The sequence below is a fragment of the Tachysurus fulvidraco genome, chromosome 11 (genome assembly GCF_022655615.1).
Source record: "Tachysurus fulvidraco isolate hzauxx_2018 chromosome 11, HZAU_PFXX_2.0, whole genome shotgun sequence".
NCBI lineage: Eukaryota > Metazoa > Chordata > Actinopteri > Siluriformes > Bagridae > Tachysurus > Tachysurus fulvidraco.
In genome coordinates, this window is record NC_062528.1 from 16,129,500 (window position 1) to 16,152,702 (window position 23,203).

A 23,203-nucleotide genomic window follows, 5' to 3' on the forward strand; every position below is an offset into this window, starting at 1 on the left:
CCATCCGAGTGTAAATCTACTTAAGAACAACTATCTCATGAAGCGAGAGATCAAAACGATACCGGAGACGTTGCTTACTGATGAGAAACACAACCTGATGATGTTTAAACATGAAAAAAGTACACAAAGCCTCAAATATGACTGATTTAAATCAACAAAGCAAAGTCCAGTCCTTGAACTGGTGGCTGATCTGGATATGAGAATGTGCATACATATTGTATAACACTTTATACTCCTATCTAGAAAACTTTGTCTGTGAAGATTCTCAGTCATTCGGGTGCGTTTTTTTCTCTCTAGAAACTGAGTCATTGAATCGAATCCAACAAAAAAAGAAGTCCGGTTGCCATAACAGAACTTCCAGATTTATTCTTCCTGGTTATTTGTTTATGTTTATTTGACATGCAGCAAAATCAAACCAGAATAATCACTTAAAAAAAAACAGATTTCATTTAATACAATTTTTATTGCTTGCAGATGGACAACACGTTATAAAAGGAATAATTCATAAGGCAATTGGTAAACTGTTACGTTGTATTCGCACTTGATCAAATGAATGATATGCAAAACACTAGAAACTCTCACACATGGCCATGTCAGTCTGTTCATCACATATGGCTTCACTGATTGACTACATAAAGACTACAATAAGAACAATTCCCCAAATCCACACAATATAGAGGGAATGCAAGCACACGCGCGCGCGCACGCACACACACACACACACCCTCGCTCGTTATATTTGTGTTCAGCCTCTCTGAAATCAGCTTCTACACCCAAACGTGATCAAGATATACATAAACATGTTTCAGTACAATACTCAGTTGATTTTATTTGATCAAATCTGCATGCTGATGCTGAAGCAGTCTTTGGCTTGTCCTGTTGTTGATAAAATGAAATCCATGAGGAACAGTGTGTCTAATAAAATAAAGCCAAAATGAAAATGTTCAGCTATAACTCAAGGTTGGAGCGGTATTGCAAGAAAACTGTACGAAGTTCATACGATCGTCACGTGCATTTAATAAGTTTCAAAACGGGAAGTCGTTTATTTAATATGCTAAACGGTTATAGAGGTCAAGTTTTATATACGGACAATATAAAGGTGTAGCGACTGTGGAAGCAAGAATAAACTATCAAGAATATGACCTTTTTCCACAGACGTGATGTTGGATTTGTAAGAACTGACACGTCTAATCACACACAGCGTCAAGTGCTATGTGAATCTCCACACAGGTTCGGCTATGATGAGAAACGTCAATATTGCATCACATCTTGTGAACTCAGTTGTTTCAGCTGTTACACCTGACATCTTTAACGCTGGAAGGCTGTTTGCATGGACGTTTCTTGTTAACAAGCCCATATTTTAATGCCACATAAACCACAAAGGAGCTGCGGTTGCTGTTTGACGGTTCAGTTTTTCACTTAGTAAAAAAAAGTAAAAAAAGTACCATCTAGTACTTTAATGTAGAGAAATGCAGAACTACAAGGTTCTCTGAGATTCCTCTCTATTAAATGTTTAAAACTTTTTAGTACTTTTCACACAAGGATATTTACACCTAGATAAGTGATGCATACCAGTACCCCGAAGCTCCGTGTACCTATTTGTATTAAACACTATACTGTCCTACCACTAGTTATAACCGAACACAGTCTTTATTTTGGATAAACCTTTAACATTAGTCAGATGCTTGCAAGACAAAGGCATAGTTTGTAAGTCAGTTTGTGATATAAAAGTGCCAAAACACTGGATCCAAGCCCTGCAGATTTCCTAAGCACGCATGTATGCTATCCATGCCCTTATATGAGCTGATTAGCATTAGGTAACTGTTTGGTGAGAGACCGTATGACATTTCAGCTTACATAACAAAACATACAGGACAACAGTCTACGGCCATATCTGAAACACTCGTACGTTCCAGTATATATAATCATAATATACCAGAATTACATACATCTTAATTCATTCAAAGCTATTTTAACAGTTTCTTGGGGTGTAAGAGGTGGAGCAGATGGAGATAACGGAACATCTGCTTTTGTAAACATGTGAAGAACAGAGATCAGATCTGCAAATCCACTTAGGAATGCTGCTGCTCAGGTGATATACAGATCTGAGTTGTTGTGCTTTGTCGTCTCTGGACAAAACCCAGAACAGGAGCAATGTAATGAGAGTAGAAAAATCACAGAAAAACAGAACAAGAAAAGAGAGAAAGAGAGAGAGAGAGAGAGAGAGAGAGAGAGAGAGAGAGAGGCTGACGTCCTCCACAGTGTAACGATGAGCCTGGCGCTGAGGTTGTGCCAGCCAATCCCTGTGCCAGCGCTGCCAAGGCATCCTGCTGGAGTGTGTTACACGGTTTTTCTAGCTGTGAGCACTCGCACAATGGAGCCCACACCACCTACAGAAAGTGCCTACATACACATACACACAAGACATTTAGATTCACACTTGCTGTATTAACGAGGTATCTCTCTGTCTTTCCATAAACAGCATCTAATCCTAATTAACATAAAACATTGGATCATTTTTCATGCATATTTTAAGATAAGTCTATAATTACTGCCATTTTATATGTGCACTTATAAATTGTGTGTAGTTGTGCTTTTAATCTGTCGGGTCAAGTCTGTTTCTGTTTTATCCAAGGTTCTTTAAATAATTCACACCAGCTCTTTAAGACGCCTCGTCCATCCTCTTGTGTTTTTATTCATCAGGCCTAATTTTACTGAAGTATAAGCACAAAGACTGGTTCAGACCACATATTTAATTAGTTAATAGTGTAATGTACAACAGTATACTATATCCGTCTAGAAGACATGGGGGTACAAACTTTTGCACTATATTGTATTTCATTGTAATTTAGCAAACTCAGCTTCTCCAGCATTCTAAATAAGCACACACACACCCCACTCCCACGCGCGCACACACACACACACAAACACACACAGTACCTTCTCATGCCACTGAAGCAGCACTGCACTGCTGTTCTCTGATGGCCGTTCAAATCCTTTATAGATGTATTTCATAAGCAGATCCACTTTAGACTTATCCAGTGACTGTACCGCTTTCTCGATATCGCTAGTCTTAAAGGCAGTGAGGACTTTCAGTATCAGACCCTCAGCTCGGTCCTACACACAAACACACACACACATCAGAGAAAACATCTGGTATAAAAATACCTCTAACAATCCGAATCTCTTCATCTTATGTTCTGAACACCAGAAGGTTATCTTTATATCCAGACAGTAGGCACTAAACACTAATAACTTCAGAACTAGCAGGAGATCTACAGTGTGTGTTTATTTCACATAAACCATAGAGGGTGTGAGAATAATAAAATCACTTTGAAAAACAAATTACAAATTGACATAAATCATAGACTTAATGGCGCAATTCGTTTTCATTTATTTACCCGTAATGATGTATTCTTTCTGTTGATTTTTCCATTGAGATTACATTTTCTAATGTGGCTGAAAAACAGGGTCTTCGTGTACATTTACACGGTTTGACAGAAGCCCATATCCAGAGCGACGTACAAAAGTCTTGTAGGTAAGAGACCCTTCATCTAGGCCAAATCCCAAATCATAAATGTTCCATATAATATTATATTTATATAAAAAAGGGACCCAGATGAATGTCATACCATTTTATATAAGAAAATGATAAATAATTATAAGTCAGAGCCCTTTTGCTACATCAAGACATAAGGGATGTGGTAGTCTAGTGGTTAAGGTGTTAGACTACTGATGGAAATGTCATGAGTTCAAATCCCAGATACACTAAAGCTGCCACTGTTGGGCCCCTGAGCAAGGCCCTTAACCCTCAATTGCTCTGTATAAAATGTGTATAAAATAAGTCACTTTGGATAAAAGTGTCTGCAAAATTCAGTAAATGTAAATGCATAAAAGACTCAATCAGATTTGTTACTTAAATAAATTACTGTGATGAAAATGTCTCCTATTTAAATAGTAATATTCAATTGTAAAGGAATGAAATTCTGTATTTCCTGTTAAATGACTTTACAGGTTGTGGGGTTTGATGGAGCTCACCTTGACGTTCTGGTTCTTGGTGTTGATTGGTGGGTTCTTCAGTGCGGCCTGCAGCGCCCCCATCGTGTTCCCTGTGCAGTGTGCTAAGGAAGAACCGACTCCAACATCAGAACCATCACAATTACATTTATACTGGGGACCAGAAATAGAATCAAATAACCTTAGGATGCCTGTATCACTTGTTTTCCATTCTCAAATTATAAATAAACTTCACTGTTTAAAAATCCCTTCCTGATTTAACAATTTAAAAATATATTAATTGCAAAAATGAAATGTTTTCCTTTTCCCCCCTCTTACCCGAAATACAGGTTGAGGCCGTGTCCTAAATACAATCCTTTTACACTACGTAGTTCGCAGCCCAAGCGGTAGAACTTGTTTGTGACGTCACCTAAGTAGTGCTCTAGTGTACGGACTAAGGTGCTGTTTAGGATACAGCCGGCGTAAAGAATGAATGAGACCTAACCACACCCATTAAATTAGCTCTCCGTCAACGCTGAAGCTTTTAAACAACCAGCGAGACATACATACGAACTTTAAACATCGTATAGCTCTAAAATGAGCCAAATGCGAGTGTGAATATTAGATAAAAGGTTAAAACAGAAAGGATATTGTCTGATGAGGGACTCGACCTCGGCCTCGTCTGGACCCAGTTGATTCTCTCCGCCTTTTTCTTCTTCGTCCACAAACTTGTTCTCGTCATATTCGTCGACGTCAACCTTTCTAAAGCGATCCGATACCGTGTTTTTCGACATGATTAAACGTCTTGTAAACTTATTATGTTACAGAAAGAGTAGCCAGAACCTCTGGTACTTTCAGGAAGCTAGTAATCCTTCCGCACTCACTTCCGCGTTAGAGCGCCCTCAAGCGGTTCATGACTTCCGGTTTCTATGTCATTGTAATGCACCAAATGGACCACTAGGAGGCAATGTTTAGCTTCTTATGCGGAAAAACTGATTAAAAATGAATTTTGACATTGTTTTACAAATTGTAAAATAAACCATGCAGTAATAATTAACTAAGGAAACTCGTTCGGTAGCATTTCTGTCGACTTCAGATACATTTTTTCACTTGAAGTCGTCTGTGCACAATTTTGAGCCAAACTATTTGTCATCGTGTGGAATCGATTCTGCAGCTTTGAAGTCGACTCTCTAGGGTCGATTCTTTTTTTTGGCATCGATTCTTTGCTTTTCTAAATATTCACAGAGGCAGCAGTGTTCTGAATTCACCTCAGTCCTCCTTTAAGCTTTTATTTGACATGGAGGTTTAATTAGAAACAGATCGCATGGAAGAATAAAGACATTTAAAGACACTGTTCAGTTGTTGCTGTTTCTTTTGGCAAGGTGTATTGTACCTCACTTTCATACTGAAAACATTAATATGTATGTTATGTAATACGTATGTCTCGCTTGTTGTTTAAAAGCTTTTTATTGCTTTTAAATGGAAGGGATACATTATGTTGAGAGAGAGAGAGAGAGAGAGAGAGAGAGAGGTTGGCTTCTTTGGATATGCAGTGGAGCTACAAGAATAATGTAGCTTAAAAATAATGAATGCTTATAGCTACCAATTTAAGACTTCATAACAAAAATAACAAAACTGCATGGCAAAAACATATGCCACATTTACCTTAAGTTGTTAATGATCTAAGATAGCATGTATAAGTATCTCATATATGCATGTATAAGTATCTCAGATAGCATGTGTAAGTATCTCATATAGCATGTATAAGTATCTCAGATAGCATGTGTAAGTATCTCATATAGCATGTGTAAGTAGCTCAGATAGCATGTATATCTCGGTCCTTGGATACACTTGAATATCCCCCGAAAACTATGATTACAGTATAACTCATTCTGGTTTAATAGTGATTTAATAGAGTGAGATTGCAAAAGAAAAATAAAGATGCTATCAGAAGTTTTATTATAGTATAACAACTTAAATAGTTACATAAGTATTCAGGATAAAATGATATATTTAATATTATACTATTGAATCAGTCAGAAATTTTAGCAGTCTTTAATTTAGGATGCATATCCAGCACATGTATGTGTCCCTTATAGACTGATACTGATTTCTGAAGAGATTTTTCTTTACTGTTGGTCAATAAATGAAATAATGAATGATTAGTCTAGGTAACTTAACTGTTTCCATAACCAAGAAGACAAACAGTTCTCATTGTGTAGTGCATATTGATTTATCATATTTCATACTGTTAAAATGTATAATTTACTATAAAGTTCATAGAGACATAAAATAAACATAAGTCTTAAGCTCTTGAGTTATGAGCCTTCGATTTTTCACAGAAAAAACATAAAAGTCGCTGTGAGTAGAGTGACTCTCGTGAACATTTACTTTTTAAGTGCGGGAAAGTCACTATATTAATAATACATCTTGTTCTAATTAAAACAGTAGACTTGAATTTCATGCCTAGGCGTCATTCTGATACCCGAAAGTGTGCATGAAGTCAGGAGCTGTGTGTAGACTGTCTACACAACCTGTAATGTCATGCCAACTATTGTTATCCATTCAGGCATCTTGTGGAAGGACAGGTATGTGTCTCTGTGTACTTTTATCTTTTCATCTATGACTAGCTTTAAAATCTCAGGTCTTTATAATGGATCAACAAACAAATGTAAAGCGTGGCAGTGAATCAGCTGGTTGTCTTAAAGCATAAGTGTAGATTAATCATCAGTCAATCTAACAGAAAAAGGTTAAGCAGTAGACAGGATTTAAGACCATGATAAGGCTAACAACACAACGATTTTTTTTTTCGTGATTAATTGTAAGATGATGGCATTGCATTATGGGTAATACACACTATTTCCTGAGACTACAACATATAAACACTGGGAAGACATTTTGGCAGAAAGGATTGAGACTCTTCTTTAAATTTAAGTCAAACTGCATTGGTACATGATGGATATTCTTCCATTCCTTATTCATACCACAGGAGTACTGTGGGATTTCACTTTGTGAGTGCACTAACTATGTTTTCAGACATCACTATGCACTACATAGTGAACAGTATATGAGATTGGACACTGTGACACTACAGCCTTAATCAGTTCAGTCCGTGTGTGTGTGTGTGTGTGTGTTGACCATTAGAGTGTGGGGAGATTTCTCACACAATCAAGCCCTGTGCGTGTTTTTTTACATACAGACAGCACAATCTGTCTCTTTGTTAACGACAGCTAAAACCTTTACAAATGTGGTAAAAGGGGTACAAGTTATTGTAAACAATACTATCAAAAGCTAAAAGCATCCAAAAAAGTCAAAATGCCTATCAAATACTGCATTGTAACAGAGTGTATCCAGTTATGCTTGTTTTAACTTATTTCCATTTTAATCTATTGTCCAGCAAACTTTGATACGACATCCATACTCTCAGGAAGCCGACACTGATTTATCCACTTGCTGTGTTTATCTGTTAGGTGTGCCCTTCTTTATGCTGCCTGTGCCACGTTTCAGGAACTTCTTGTTTTCAATCTCACTGAGCGAAAGCGATACATTGCAGCGTGACGGGTTCATCCGCCTCTGAAGAATGCTGTCTTTGATGGCGTCTTTTATAAGCTGAAAAGGAGAGAGATAGAAAGAGAGAGAGAGAAATTCTACAATGAGACTTTGTCCAAGACATGTTTGTCTCTTTGGCCTCACTTATTTACCTCAAGTTGTTAAGTATCTCAGATAAATAACTTTATTCCTCAGCGAATAGTCGCTTTTTATTTTGCCACAGCAACAGGCTCTGGTAGGAGGTGTGGCTCAAAGTTTATACAGTACATTAGAAATTGTTTAGATAATTTCACTGTGATTGCTGTTCTGAACTAAAGCCTATTCTGCTATTTTCTAAAGCTGTTAATGTATGCGTGTGGCATTTTGCACTATAGTAAACTGGAGGCTATACTATTTCTTTACATATTGCTACATTAGCTTCAGAAATTATATTATTTTGACTAATCCACTACATATAGGATAAGAGAAATCTAACATATCACATTAGATTAGCATGGGATGTATTAAAATTATTGTAAAGCAATCATGAATATTAGAGGGCATCATATTAAAAAGTATGACTTAATATTCTTCTTATTATTAGTATTAATTAATTAATTAATTAATTAAGCAATATATTACACTACTACAAAATTATAACATTTAAGGTCTGTTGTTCTATAAACTCTGAAGGATTAACATATTCCTTTCTGAATGAGGAAAAAAGCAGACCTCGATGTTGTTGAGCGTGTTGAACTCCATGAGGTCGTGCAGCTGTTTGAACGCCTGATTTGAGTACTTGAAGTTGAATGTGGAATATGGGGTCTCAGCATCATCAAATATGTCAAAGTCAGCAAACTCCTTCTCCTTATCTGTCTCCCTGGGAACTCCTTCAGAAAACAAAAGCCGTACATGTTATCTGTATTATTAAATGGCATATAGAGTCTTTAATATAACAACAATTAAACATAAAGGATACAGGTTAGAAACGACAAGGAACAAACATTAGAGGTTATAGTCCGGACTACAAACTGGAAGAAGAAGGGAGCAAAGTGTGTGATGATCTTAAGGTTCGCTTTCAGCTGATTAACTGGGAAGTGTCAGATTATTTCATATTATATAAACTGGTGTTTTATTTAATTGATGCAACAGAAATACGTGTGCCAAATTGTTCAGAGAACGTGATTTCAAATCCAAACAATGGCACAGCCATCCATGGCCGGGAGCCAAGAAAGCAATCCTGTCTTACCTTTGCCTCATGATGCATACGCATGTCTGTTCTTTGTTCACTCGTGATGCTTTTGTCATGATGTCGTCACGGTTTATTTTTCTTTGTTATTTTATCCTTGAGCATTAATTATATGGTCTTTAGACTATTCAGTGTAAAAGTCGACCGTATTCATATTATGTTTAAACTTAACTCTTTGTAGACAATAAACCATCTCTTTGACTATACTGTAGTCTGTAGTATCTTGATTCTACAAGTCATCTTGCTTCTGGTAAACCTGCAGTGTTTTTGATTGACCAGAAAGATTTACAGCTCTCTAGGTGGGATGGATGACTTTCTCCAGGACCATGGTGCTACATAGAACAAAGACTGAGCTAAGGACTTAAGTAAGTTAGACCTAGCCACATCACAACCTAGTGCACCTGTGAAACCTGGTGAAAATAGTGCAGGACAAAGGACAAGAAGACAGAAAGACAGTGCAGGACAAAAAAACAGTGCAAACAAAAAAAATGCAAGACAATACACAAAAGACAATAACACAAAAGACAATACACAAAAGCAGTGCCAACCAGTGTCAAACACAGTAACACCAATTGTGTGTGTGTGAACTATTGTATGCAGAACAAGGCAGACAGCAGTCTCTAATAAGGGTGTGTTTAATGCTGCCCTGTAAAACAATATGAGAAGCAGTTTAAAAAAAGATGTGGCTGGCTGGATTCATGTGTCTCCAAGAAAACATGTGTGAGACGTCACAATAGATATCACATGATTAAATGAGCAGTCTGGTGGACAGGTGAAGAATTTAGAGAAAACTAGAAAGAAAACCTTTTACATCACTTTCAACACTTTCAGCAATTGTAGTATGTATTAATAATGCACTGTATTGGTGAATTTCTCAGTGTGTACACACTAAATTAACACAAAGAATATGGTTACATATAGTTCCATAAAAAATGTGTGTTTTATTTTGTCCTCACCGGGAGCCTTGAACTCCCTGAAGTGGATGTTGGCCAGGACGAAGTGGATAATAGTAGGGCAGTGTTTCTCTTCTGGCCTGGGCTTGAACACATAACATTCCTGCAGACCCTCACGATCGAACACCTTCACATCGATCTTAGGGAAAGGCAACTTGTTCATACGTGCCCATTTCTCAGCCAACAAAAGCTCCTGAGAGAAAAGATACGTCTCAGTATCATATTAAACGCTTGCACCAGTAATAAGATAAAATCATATTAAATTATTTATAATATGCAGCTACACTATATTGCCAAAAGTCTGTGGACACCAGAACATCATACCTAGATTTACATACTGTATATAGATTTAGTGTTGTATAACTCTGCTGTTATAACAACCTTCACTGTTCCACTGCTGACTTAATAACACAAACTTGTTCTCATTTACAAAACACATGATGTAAAAATGTTTAACATTCTCTGTTCTGCACCAATCTGACTACTTTCCACACTGACCTTAAAAGGAGGACTGGAATCACTTGGCCTGGCTGAGAAATCAAAAGATATGATGAGATCCACACCACGCTGGGGTCGCAGGATTAAGGGGTAGGGCAGGTTAAATGTCAGCCCACTATCCACCACGTGAATCTTCTTACTCCTTACATCCAGAGGCTCGTAGATGTGAACAAACTCGTTGGGATCTACAAGGAAAGTATATCTGTAAGGACTTTAAAATGTGATCAGTTATGATGAACTCTGAGGAGAGAGCATGAATAAATCAATCTTCCTCAAAGACCTCAAGTCTTCATTTGTTTCTGTCAGTTACAGTGAAGGAAACCCAGCCTCAATACTGGTTACTCCCAGTACCTGTTGGCCCGCGAAAGGGGGGTGTGACCTCATTACAGGTCACTCCCAGTACAGGGTGTGTGGCCTCAGTACCTGTTGTTCCCAGAACAGGAGTGAGGTATCATTACCAGTACCATCACTCCCAGTACATGGGGGTGTGGCCTCAGTACCTGTTGTTCCCAGAACAGGGGGTTTGGCCTCAGTCAGGCCTATTTGTCAGGTCTAGTCAATGAGGCATGGCCTCAGTTCCTCTCAGATACAAGAAAAGTGGTATGGCCTCAAGCACTCGGAAGAAAGGGGGTGTGGATTCAGTGCACTGTCAGTCTGAGTAAAGAGGTCATGACCTTGGTACCAGTATCAATTCTAGTAAAATGGGATGTAGCCCCAATACCCCTCAGTCACAGTAAAGGGGGTGTGGATTAATACCTGTCAGTCTCAGTAAAGTTGACATGGCCTCAGTACCTGTCAGTCCCCGTAAAGGAGGCATGGCCTTTACAGACAGGCAGCAGCTAGTGCGACTGGGTAAACTCAAATCTAGCACCCGCACCGTCAGCATTGGCGCCCCCCAGGGCTGTGTTCTCTCCCCACTACTCTTCTCCCTGTACACAAATGACTGCACCTCTAATGACCCATCTGTCAAGCTCCTGAAGTTTGCAGACGACACCACACTGATCGGCCTCATCCGGGACAGTGACGAGTCTGCCTACAGACTGGAGGTTGAATGGCTGGCTGTCTGGTGCAGCCTTAACAACCTGGAGCTGAACACGCTCAAGACAGTGGAGTGGAGTGGACTTCAGGAGAAACCCCCCTGCTCTTCCCCCAATAACCATCATGGACAGCATTGTCACAGCAGTGGAGTCATTCAGATTCCTGGGAACCACAATATCCCAGGACCTGAAGTGGGACATTCACATTGTGAAAAAGGCTCAGCAGAGGTCAGCTGAAGAAGTTCAACCTGCCACAGGATCTGCTGAAACAGTTTTACACTGCCATGATCGAATCCATCCTCTGCACCTCGGTAACTGTTTCAGTAACTGTTTCAACTGGTTCAGCTCAGCCACCAAATTCGATCTCAGAAGACTACAGAGGGTAGTCCGGACTGCTGAGTGAATCATTGGCACAACTCTCCCCACTCTCCAAGACCTGTACTCCTCCAGAGTGAGCAAAAGAGCAAAGAAAATCACTCTGGACCCCTCACATCCAGCACACTCCCTCTGAACTGTTGCCATCTGGTTGGTGCTACAGAGCCCTGAGCTCCAGAACGACCAGACATAGGAACAGTTTCTTCCCTCAAGCAATCCACCTGATGAACAATTAACACAATGGAACACACAACACCTAATATGTGTACTATGTATACCTCAATTGCACATTTCATACTTGCACTCTGTACATACATGCATACATATTGTCTGTACTGTTTACTTCAACTGCACATTTCACACCTGTAAATGTGTACATACAATCTCTTCTATACTGCATACAGTATGACATCCTGTTACACTGTGGAGATTATGTCACTAAAACAAATTCCTCGCATGTGTAAACATGCCTGGCAATAAAGCTGATTCTGCCTTGCTCCTTAACAATATTTTACAAAAACATTCTTAACATGATTATAAAGCAAACTTCCTTTTAATCAAAGATCAACTTGGCAAAACACATGCAGGATAATGGGCTACACTGTTACACGTCATCATTAAATCTAGCAAAAGGTCTGAAGTAGTCTAAAATTCCACACATGTTTTAGAATGTGTGTTGAACATGAACTAACTGTACTTTCTCCTCACCTCAGTGTGACTGGGAACTGGCACTAACCTGTGAGCTGACTCACTGAAACAAGCCTTTATATATCGCTGCGCAGTAAAAGCAGCACAGCTCAGTGCTTAGGGCCAAACCTGCAGTGGCATGCAGGAGAGCAAGCGTGTCTGCATAACAGAATTAGTCATTTATCACAGATGGATAAATTCACAAATTGACAGTAAACTGAAGAAGCTGATGTTAAACACTAGCAAAACACCTAACACAAGTCTTTTCACCTAAACACCTAAGTGTATAAGCATGTGTGTTCGTGTACCTGTGACAGCATCCACCTCATCCTCTACAGAGAGCTGTGGCTGTAAAGAATGGCGTGGTGTGAATGGTACACTGGTGTTTAGGTTCAGACCCAGCATGAAGTTGTGCACTTTTCCTGCACGGCCTTCACGTGTGTTAAACAGCGATGTGTCACCCACGATGGAGCTAAACATTCGCTGCACCCAGCTGGCCTGAGCATTACGCTGCCGCTCTTCCTCCGCCTCTGAAGACTCTGTACCCACTGAGAGACAGGTAGAGGAAGATGAAAGTGGAAGAGAAGAGATAACAATAAATGGAAAGAGTGGTTAAAAAAAGAAAACAGGTAAGGAACGAATGAAAAAGAAAGAAAAAAAAAGGACGAGAAACAGGAAGGAGAGAGAAAAAAAATATAAAGAAAAATGAAAAAACAATTCATGGTAAAAAAAAGTGATAAAATGAGAATGACAAAATACTAAAAGTTTGCTAACTGTAGCTCAGTAAAGGGAAGGTGAATTTGTGTAAATGACAGAAGTATAAACGTGACTCACTCCTGCGCAATTCCTCATCGTTATCTGTTGTGTCATTTCCAAGTATGTGCTCTGGTTTAATTTGCTCTGCAAATATTAAAAAACAGAACAGCTTAAAGCAAATATCTGCATACAAGTTCTCTACTCTTACAACTTCAGCTATTACTTCTTTTTAGTTTTCATTCTATATGGTTTGGTACATAAATATTCAATATGACATACGAAACCTTCTTTGGAGACACCAGCAAATATTTAATCTTTTTGGAGACATTGTTCCTTGCTTATGGGTTGCGGTGCACAACTACACAGACTACACTTTAAACATACAGACATGGTGGTATCAGTTCAGTGATGCTGAACATGCTGATCTTTTTTTTTGTTATATTTACAATTCAAATGGTTTGCTACATTAGCTTGTGTATTGGGGAAGTCGTGGCCTAATGGTTAGAGAGTTTCACTCCTAACCCTAAGGTTGTGGATTCGAGTCTCGAGCGGGCAAGGTGCCCTTGAGCAAGGCACCGAACCCCTCCAACTGCTCCCCAGGCGCCACAGCATAAATGGCTGCCCACTGCTCCGGGTGTGTGTTCACGGTGTGTGTTCACTGCTGTGTGTGTGCACTTTGGATGGGTTAAATGCAGAGAACGAATTCTGAGTATGGGTCACCATACTTAGCTGTATGTCACGTCACGTATGTGTGAGAAGTGTGTCTAAACTAATGTCAAGACTGAATGTATCACCCAGACTCTTAGAGTGAGAAAGGAATCAAAACTTTAATCACACCCACTGTTTAGTATAGAAGCAAAGGTGTCATTTACTAGAGAGCAAATATGTGCAATTAAACCAGACAGAAATATGTAATCACGTTCTGTTTTCTTTGTTAGGATTAGATAAATGTTATAACAAAAAGGACAAGTTGTACCAAGCTCCTCCTCCATAGTGCTGCTGCAGCCAGTAGTCTCCTTCACTCCAATGACTCGATTAAACAGGATGGAGAAAGCGCTTCCCCACACACCTATAACACACACACACATCCAGCTCTCATTCAGGGCTTTTCCATTTCATGCCAAACTGCCACTCTTTGGCTCCTGAACAAGGTGTTAACCCTATCTGGTGTCATATCGTGGCTAACCTTGCATTCTGACCCCAGCTTCTTAACAAGCAGCGAAATGCGAAGAAAATAATTTCACTGTGCTGTAAAGTACAATGACAAGTAAATTCTTCTCTCTTATTCCACTCTGTTCATTCAGCCAGGTGACATTTCTTACAAGTAATATGTACATAATATTTTGATTTAACCACTAAATGAATCACTCTTCTCAAAAACCAAGACTTGCAATTCCTGTTCCCCCATAATGTTCAAAACATTACCTAATCCCATTACCTGATTATGTCATGTAACTGTACTGACAGATGGCAAATATTTGAGTTGTCATGGGTTCCAAAGTGTTACTTCAGTATTAACTGCTTATGTATTTTTTATTATTATGTATACATTTATTTGACTGCTTATCTATTTTCTATATCCTTTATGCTGTAGGGTGATATATATATATATATATATATATATATATATATATATATATATATATATATATATATATATATATATATATATATGTGTGTGTGTAAGGTGGTATATCAGGTGAAAGGATATTTCACGCAGGCATTTCATTTAGTCAACGAGGTTTCTATGTATTAAAATGCATGTTTAATTGGATTGTTTAAATAATTTTTGTTATATAATTTATATTGTATAAAAATAATTGGTCAATAATTTTACCACATTCTGAAGAATAAAAGTACTAACATTATTTTAAATTGATGCTTTAACAAGAACATCTTCAAAAAGTTTTATTTCTATTCTCCTGAAGGATCCCAATAATTCTGGAGGTAACACAAAAGGTTACAGGCTGAGAATGAGGCATTGAATGAGATCTAGTTATAAAACATGTTTATAGCATTTTTGTACTGTTAAAATGTCTTTCCTCATTATCTTACCCATTAGGAAATGTAGTGGGTTCTCCTCACACTTTTTCACAACGCTGCCCATGAAGAACTTGCTGCCAAAGAACTCCGGGGCCATGAAGGTGCCATATTTTGCCATGCCAATCTCATAAGGGCTAAACTCCACCCAGTCTGTTATTGGGGAAAGCGTGTAGAGAATTAACAGGAAGTTTCAGCTGGTTTACATTCTCGGAAATCTTCAGTCAGTTTCATAGTTTATTTTCAACCTGAAATGAAACATCTCTAAAATGATCATGCTATATGCCTGCTATAACTTCTAACAGTCAAAAATGTCATGTGTCACAAACTACCCTGTTAGAAGGTCACTTTCACTACAATCGGTGAAAGAGTTGTCACTGCCTCCATGACAGATCAGTAGTATGTCGATACATCTATGCTGATCATGAGCAGGCTTTGCATATCTGCTGTGAGCTATACAAATTTAAGCAAATGTGTTTAGTTTGTGCAACCATGAAGCATGAGCTCGACCCACAGGAAACTCCAATTGAATGAATACTGACTTTTTGACCTGCCAAGTTATTCTTGAATTAAAGGTGATGACGCAATAAATGATGAACCATCTGCTGGTAAACTGTTGTGTAACTTGTTAGCGAGAGAATGAAAATAAATGAGTAATAACCAGAAAAAAAATGTTATGTGACCGTGGAATAGATGGACAAAAATGTAAAAAGCTATTCATTCAAAACTAAATTTCACAAAATATTTTAAACTTAAGAAGCATGTTCTTACCAGCAAACATGAGCTCAGAGACATTGGGTTTGACATGCAGGCAGGTGAACAAAGGCAAAGGAGATTGACCAAGATTCACCTTGTCCTGCAAGGAGCTCAGTGACATGTCCATCCGCTGAAACACACACACACACACACACACACACACACACACACACACACACACACACACACACACACACACACACACACACACACACACACACACACACACACACACACACACACAAACACACACACAGGGGAAAAAAACTTGTTACAATTTTTAAAAGATTAGAATTCTCCAGGAACAAGAACAAGAACACCCTCTTTTCTGGCTTCTAGCTGATTTTGAAATCCAAACCTTTGAAAGCAGGACACTGTGTTTCTTTTTCTTTCAGAGATATGGGCTTCCTTTAGTGTGCCTGGCACCGTAGTCAGGTTGGGTGTTTCAGTGTTTCGAGAATATTAACACTGTTGCTAGTATAGATCTCATAATGTTTATACTATTAAAAATCTGACCAGGTGAGAGTAAGACTCTAGTCGGAGGTGTGAAAAAAAGAAACGTTTTCTGTCACTAGAGACTCAAATGATGTCTGCTTAAGTGTGGAGTTGACTTCTAAACTTAAACTAGGTCCAGTTTCCATCAAGTTTAGATCATAAAGCTTTAATTTCTGCATGTGCACAGAAGTGTGTATAGCCTGCTCACCCCCGGGATAAGCGTTTCTCCGATGAGCATGCCAAAGATGTCGGTAAAAGTGACAGGCTGGCCGCTTGCTTTCTTCTTCCACAGAGCTTTAATGTAGCGTTTGATGTGCTGTGGCATCAGCAGCTTGAGTGGACTGCTGCTCACACTCTTCATCAGCTCCTGATTGATGTCTCGGGGGCCTTTCTCAGGAAACTCGGGGTGTGAGTATAGTGAGGACATGTACCTATGCAAACAAGTCCATTAAATGATCGGAGAGTGTCACAGCCAGTAGAATGCTTTCACAGACTGACTGAACAACGTGTAATATGTATTTAAAATATATGATGTTATTTGGTGTAAAAAGGTGAAATTTTTAGAGAATTTCAAAAGCTTGATTGATGAATTGATGGATGAATGGATAAGTGGATGGATGAAAAAAGGTAGAGAAAGTGAATGGGAAAATAAATACAGATTTATATACATACCATGTTGATCCAGAAAGTCCTGCAACATAAGTAGCACAGTCCAGCACGCCAGACTCGTACAGAGCCTTCATCACCCCAGAGAAGCCCACCATGGCTCGGAAACCCCCTCCTGATCCCACTATTGCGATGGTGGGAACCTGCACACAGCCAAGGCATGGTAATAATTAATACAAACTTCTTGTAGGAGATAATGCATTGTCGTGGACATGGTGGCTAAATGGGTAAAACCTCCAGGGTTGGGCGTTTGATTTCAGGGTTGGGCGTTTGAACATGTGTTTGCATGTTCTCCCTGTGCTTTGGGGTTCCCCCCGTCTACTCTGGTTTCCTCCCCCAGACCAAAGACCTGCAACGTAGGATAATCCAAAACTCTGTGTGAGTGGGTATGTGCGTGTGTGTGTGTGTGATCATGCCCTGTGATTGGCACACCCCTGGTATAGGCGCCAGGTTTACGTATATCTGTTGGCTATGTGGGTGTGTATGTGTCAATTCTACGGGACCCTTTCCAAAGGTTAATAAGTTCCAAAAAATTTAGAAAATGGGGTGATCTGTGTGCACCTTTTTCCGGATTGGGAGAGAAAAGTGTAAATGACTAAAACTCACCTCGTTCTTCGAGGTGGGCAGGAAGCGTGGGTTTTCCATGTCAAGGAATTTTTTGATACCTAACATTACTCTGTCCCTACGCATCTCCCTGAACATCTTCTCCTGGTCACACAGGGCCATACTGAAGCGCAGATCAGTGGAGGAACTACAGCAAGAAAGGTGGTTGTTAAAAACACAGCAAGGCAATAATTTTAAACAAAGGCTCGCTTTTCTGAGGAGACTGGTGTACTTACCAGACTTCTAATGACATCTCCAGATGCACTTTTGTAGTCTGATAATAGAAAATAATAGTAATTTATTATTATGGAAATTCTACCTTCTGAATTTGCATGCATTGCTGGCAGTAACAAAAAACATGTTATATTCACTATTCCTCTTTAACAGTCACAAGACAAGTAAAAAAAACAGCAGGAAATAAAAAATATTTTAGGTTGCGCTGGGAAAATCCCCTCACTGGTGTCACTCTAATTCCCTTCACTAACTTACCTCTATTAGCTTATCCCCAGGTTATTCTCATAATGCTAGTGGAAAACCAATAAAGCAAAAACATGCCTAACTACAATAGCAATAAGTGGAAAATTTTTTGGTTTTGTTGTTGTTTCATTTTTGACCAAAGTATTGCTTAATGAAATTTTTACTATATTACACCCACCAGAAGAGAGACCTTATGAGAAAAATGTTTTGAGAAACCTCCAGTTTGGCCCCCTGACCTTCATACTTCATACTGTAGAATGTGTTAGTACTTAACATTCTTTCCCTTTTCCAAGGTTTCGCAACACGCTTATGTCATCCACCTCTACATGTTACTGATTATCTGTTAAGATTATATTGTTATTTAATCCCTCAGCACTGTGCTAAAGCTATATTCAGATATGCCCATGTGCAGACATAAGCTATTATTGGTTAACCCTAATTTAGTTACAGAATATGAAATGCATATATTTGGCATTAACACATTCTTAACAAAGTCATGAGTACAGCTCTATTTACATATAATGAAAGCATAGAGGTTAAACGGACACATAAGCAAATCTGTTTCAGATGATGAAAAAGTAACATGCCTTCAGATGGATGTGTGACTTAACCATGTAGTTCAGCTATATATTTAGGGTTAAAACGTACGTCTGATGACTGATAACATTTGGAAGAAATGACCTATTAATCATCCTCATTCATTCCCCTATTAGCACTGCTTTACAAATGTAAACATTACAATCTCAACCATGCATAATCATTAGCTTACCTTTCCAATAGACAGAGTCACCATCTCTATCTGTCCTACTTTCATGTCGTTAACTGCATATGTAGCTGTGCCCAGAGTCTCATCCATGACATAGTTGGCATCCATTAAAGTTATCTTTAAGGTGAGAAAGGAAAGGGTGATGACAAAGGAAGACTGGCATTAAAATCATCGCTAAGTCAGTGCTAATCCACATTACTGCTGTTTCTGTGACCTGATGATAATTAGAAAATGAGTAAAACAGAACAAGGTGTGCTGTTGTATAAAATTAACAACTGTTGTGGTGGCGTGACGAAGCCCAGGCTGAAACCGAGTGCCACTACCACAATAAAGAGGTTTATTTCACTTTTATCACTGCGGTTGTGCATTTCCAAATACACATTTCTATTGACTAAAGAAAAAACAAACAAACTGCTATCCATTTAATAACATTTAATATATGATTAATTTATTCATTAAAGCTCTTTTTATTATCAGCCTTCACTGTGAATGATCAGTTACTATAGAAATGATAACATAAGATGGAGTACTGCAATAGTATGCTGACCATTCTACTGCCAATTTCGATTTTAAGCTAAATTAAATTAATCAACACCTTCCGATGAACCAGAACTGAGAATTCAAGTGCTGTGGTATACAGTTGGATACTATTAGATCTGATTACTGAAATCTAGTGATATATTCAGTAATAAATGTTTCACCTCCAGCACATTCTCCTGTTGGGGGTCCAGAAGAAACTCAAAGGTTTCGTTCCACTTTGGATGGATGTCATTGTCTATGTGACGTGTTCTTTTTCTCGATTCAGGAGCATTTGGGATTGAAAGCTCTACATAGGGGTCTGGCGTGTCCACTGTTCACAAAGAGAAACACAATGTATGCTTCATGATACACAAGACTTTGCTATAAAGGCTGATGCTAACAAAACAAAGTCTACACTCACACAAGTCCCCAAGCGCGCCTTTCGTTACATTTTCCGCTCTCACCACAGTCACTCTGAACCTGTGAGAATATTGATGTTGAACCTGACAACACAAAACACTCATATCAGTGACTAACAAGTGACACAAGGGAAATTCATACAGGAGCACCAACCCAAGAGAAACAGACAATTACGTGTTTGTGTTCACGCAGTTGTGAAATAAACATAAACTGAATTTTTATAGACCTGGATAAGATTTTTTTTATACATATCAACATCTGGGCTTTGTAGATGTGACCCATTCCTATAATTTCTCCAATTCCATAATAAACAGATACAGGCATGTTTAATCCATTCTAGAGAAATTAACTGTTAAATGTAAAAAAGTTTGAACAATATCACTTTCAAAACAGAAAAAAAAAACTCCCTCCAAAATACAAGGGTGAACTTACTACAATGTACTGATAGGGATCTATGGAGGACATCCTGCCAGCAAAGAGTTAGGGTTTCACTGTGGGGAAACACATTTATATGTCAGGAAAGTCTTCTGATTTTCGTGGATGGCATCTGTTAACTAAAGAGAAAAATGCGGTAACAAATTGACAATGAGGAATGTCCCAAGCAATACAATTAAAATACAAAAGCTAATAAAGCTATGCCATACATCTTCTGCATCTAACAGACCTCTGATGCTTATGTCTATAACTACAATCCCAGAGGTATATGCGTGACGTACCGGTGAATTTAAACAGACCTCAAGCTCGTTATCTCAACATTTCAAACTAATTACAATCTCAGTGAGACAAAGTTTGTTGTGAGAAATGTATTGTGGTATCTCAGGATACATTTGTGTTATTCACATGTTTACAGTCAACAAAAACTTATTACAAGAAGTACAGTAAATAAAATAAATTAATTGAAAGAATTAAGTAAAGTAGGTATAAAACCAAGAACTTTTGTACTATCTATTTGTCTGTCTGTGTGTGTCTGTATGTCTGTCTGTGTGTGTCTGTCTGTCCTGTCTGTGTGTCTGTCTGTGTGTGTCTGTCTGTCCTGTCTGTGTGTCTGTCTGTATGTCTGTGTGTCTGTCTGTGTGTCTGTCTGTGTGTCTGTCTGTGTGTCTGTCTGTGTGTCTGTCTGTGTGTCTGTCTGTGTGTCTGTCTGTGTGACTGTCTGTGTGACTGTCTGTGTGTCTGTCTGTGTGTCTGTCTGTGTGTCTGTCTGTGTGTCTGTCTGTGTGTCTGTCTTGGCTGGGTTTGAAGTTTGATTATTATGAGAACAACAGGAAACAAAAAGGTGGCACAGAGCAGTTTCTTTAAGTGCTGCAGCAGAACTACAGCCATTATATTCTCGCGCATGCGTGTTAACCAGCACCAAAGGTAATCTTTTTTTTGTTGCATGAAATGTTAAAAAAGTGCAGAATTGGGAAAACGAATAAACCACCAACAAAATGTTGCTCTGTAACTTTATTTAATGTCCAACTGAAGTAAAGTTTTCCTTTGAAAAAATGGCATTCTGTTCAGCTTACCTTTACCGTAGAGAAGAAGCATTTCCTAAAATTCAGCCAACTGTGCTGCTCTTTCAGTCTCTCTTTCAGTCTCTCTCTCTCTCTCTCTTTCTCCCTCTCTATCTCTCTCCTTTACCGTGAATCGGCAGCGTCAAGCCCCGCCCACTATGGAAAGCCAATGGGAGCACAAAGACACTGATTATTATTATTATTATAGCCTATCATGTTGAAACAATATAGTTACAGTATCAAGAAAACCTCCTTTTATATGAGTCAGTCTTTAGTCACATCGTATCATTTATATATATATATATATATTTATTTATTATCACCATGTTACATTTTGTCTTTAGTGCAATGCAATATGTCGTCTACAATGGGGTGTAATGTGGGAAGGAAAGGCAAGGAAATTGATTATTATTGATTATAATTGAAAATAAAACAATTATTATCAATGGCACTTAAGTACAATAATAACATTTAATAAAACTAGATAGACGTCTGAAATCTAATTAAAAATGTTCCTTTGTGTAAATAGGCTAAAGATGAGCTGCCCAAACCTCTGATACTTCCAATAGGTAATAATGGTAGATTAAAAATAGCAAATTTCAGATTCTGTTCAGATACTGATCACAGGTTATTAAAGTTAATAATACTGTATCACATTACAAACCAGACAGTAAAATAGTCAAATATTAATTCTTGTACTTGTGGATCAAATCTGTATTGTACTGTAGCAGATTCAGTGATGTTGTCCAGTGTTGGTATATTCCATTATCATATCATGTGGAAGACTGCAGTTTACACTCCAAGATCACATTATCTATATTTTACTCATATTTTTTGTATATTGTATTCTTGCACTTATCTTAATATCTACTTTCTAGATTTTTAGAGATTGTGTGTGTGTGTGTGTGTGTGTGTGTGTGTGTGTGTGTGTGTGTGTGTGTGTGTGTGTGTGTGTGTGCGTTCGTTGTTATTCTATGCTGTTATTCTGTGTTATTCTGTTTGATGAGATGAGGCACTCGGTAATAATAATGACGACGATGATGATGATTAATGTATCTCAGAATTTCCACAGAGTGGCGCACAACGTCTAGTCGAATACAGGGATTTCTCCTGTCGAGACACATGGAAACTTTCACGTTACAGGGGCGGTTCTAGGAGTTCATCTTTAGGGGGGTTTAGCTCTCAGTGTGAATTTAAAACAAGAAGAGTTTTATATGATATATTATATGACTACATAGTAAGCCAAAAATATTTTATTATTTAAAATGGCAAAAATGGACACCAAAATGTTATGCATGATGTAATGATGCCAGTCTTGAATCAAATCAGTTCATGTATGTGTGCATTCTCTACGAACAGTGTGTCCAATGAATGCAGTCATTAATAAACAAATATTCACAAGACAAAGACCAAATCAATAAATGTTATTTTTATTTCGTATTGAATGGATTATTTGCATTAATATTTTGTTTGTGCTATCAACTCTGGTAATAAGAATAATGAAATTTCACTAGTATTGGAATAACTGATCTTCACTACTATAGCAGAACCATGCAGTAGCAGTACAACTTCTTATAACTGTACCTCCAACAAACTTTTACTTGTGAGCTCTAGTCAGAATTTTCTAAATGAGTTTTCTTGAGTTAGAAATGTTTCATTTGTGAGTCAATACTTAATTGCTTCAGTTTGCAAGGAATAAGCAAACTAGCGAATCGATTATAGGATTAACTCATTTTGGTAGACTTTGATAACACTGAAAGCACTTTTGCAGGGTAACAAGGTAAAAACATTTATAAAATACCTTCTATACCCGTCTTTCTGCCGATTAACGTTATATAAATGCCTCCTCTGACTGAGATTCTCCGGTCAAATAAAGCAGACAGCTG

The 23,203-nt window shown here is 38.2% G+C and overlaps 2 protein-coding genes across 4 annotated transcripts; both read right to left on the reverse strand.

The window, feature by feature from the left end:
• Positions 1 to 443: 443 nt before the first annotated feature.
• On the reverse strand, positions 444 to 4,901 carry arpc5a (actin related protein 2/3 complex, subunit 5A). Its single transcript, XM_027148010.2, has 4 exons — positions 4,648 to 4,901; positions 4,039 to 4,111; positions 2,941 to 3,117; positions 444 to 2,403 (listed from the first exon to the last, which is right to left on the reverse strand). Exons 1-4 carry the CDS (start codon positions 4,788 to 4,790, stop codon positions 2,341 to 2,343), a joined length of 456 nt encoding a protein of 151 aa, XP_027003811.2. The 5' UTR covers positions 4,791 to 4,901; the 3' UTR covers positions 444 to 2,340.
• A 1,037-nt stretch (positions 4,902 to 5,938) lies between these two features.
• Positions 5,939 to 21,473, reverse strand: pla2g4aa (phospholipase A2, group IVAa (cytosolic, calcium-dependent)). Of its 3 annotated transcripts, none has more exons than XM_047820514.1 (18): positions 21,330 to 21,473; positions 20,254 to 20,312; positions 19,823 to 19,904; positions 19,584 to 19,732; positions 18,886 to 18,999; positions 17,876 to 17,913; positions 17,643 to 17,787; positions 17,043 to 17,179; positions 16,579 to 16,801; positions 15,891 to 16,005; positions 15,135 to 15,272; positions 14,056 to 14,148; positions 13,158 to 13,223; positions 12,632 to 12,898; positions 10,225 to 10,409; positions 9,730 to 9,919; positions 8,257 to 8,414; positions 5,939 to 7,605 (listed from the first exon to the last, which is right to left on the reverse strand). In XM_047820514.1, the coding sequence occupies exons 2-18, from the start codon at positions 20,284 to 20,286 to the stop codon at positions 7,456 to 7,458; spliced, it is 2,283 nt and encodes a 760-aa protein (XP_047676470.1). In that variant the 5' UTR covers positions 20,287 to 20,312; positions 21,330 to 21,473; the 3' UTR covers positions 5,939 to 7,455. The 3 variants fall into 3 exon arrangements, with proteins under 3 accessions (XP_047676470.1, XP_047676471.1, XP_047676469.1); XM_047820515.1 differs by having other exon boundaries at positions 12,632 to 12,871; positions 20,254 to 20,375; XM_047820513.1 differs by having other exon boundaries at positions 20,254 to 20,375.
• Positions 21,474 to 23,203: the final 1,730 nt, after the last annotated feature.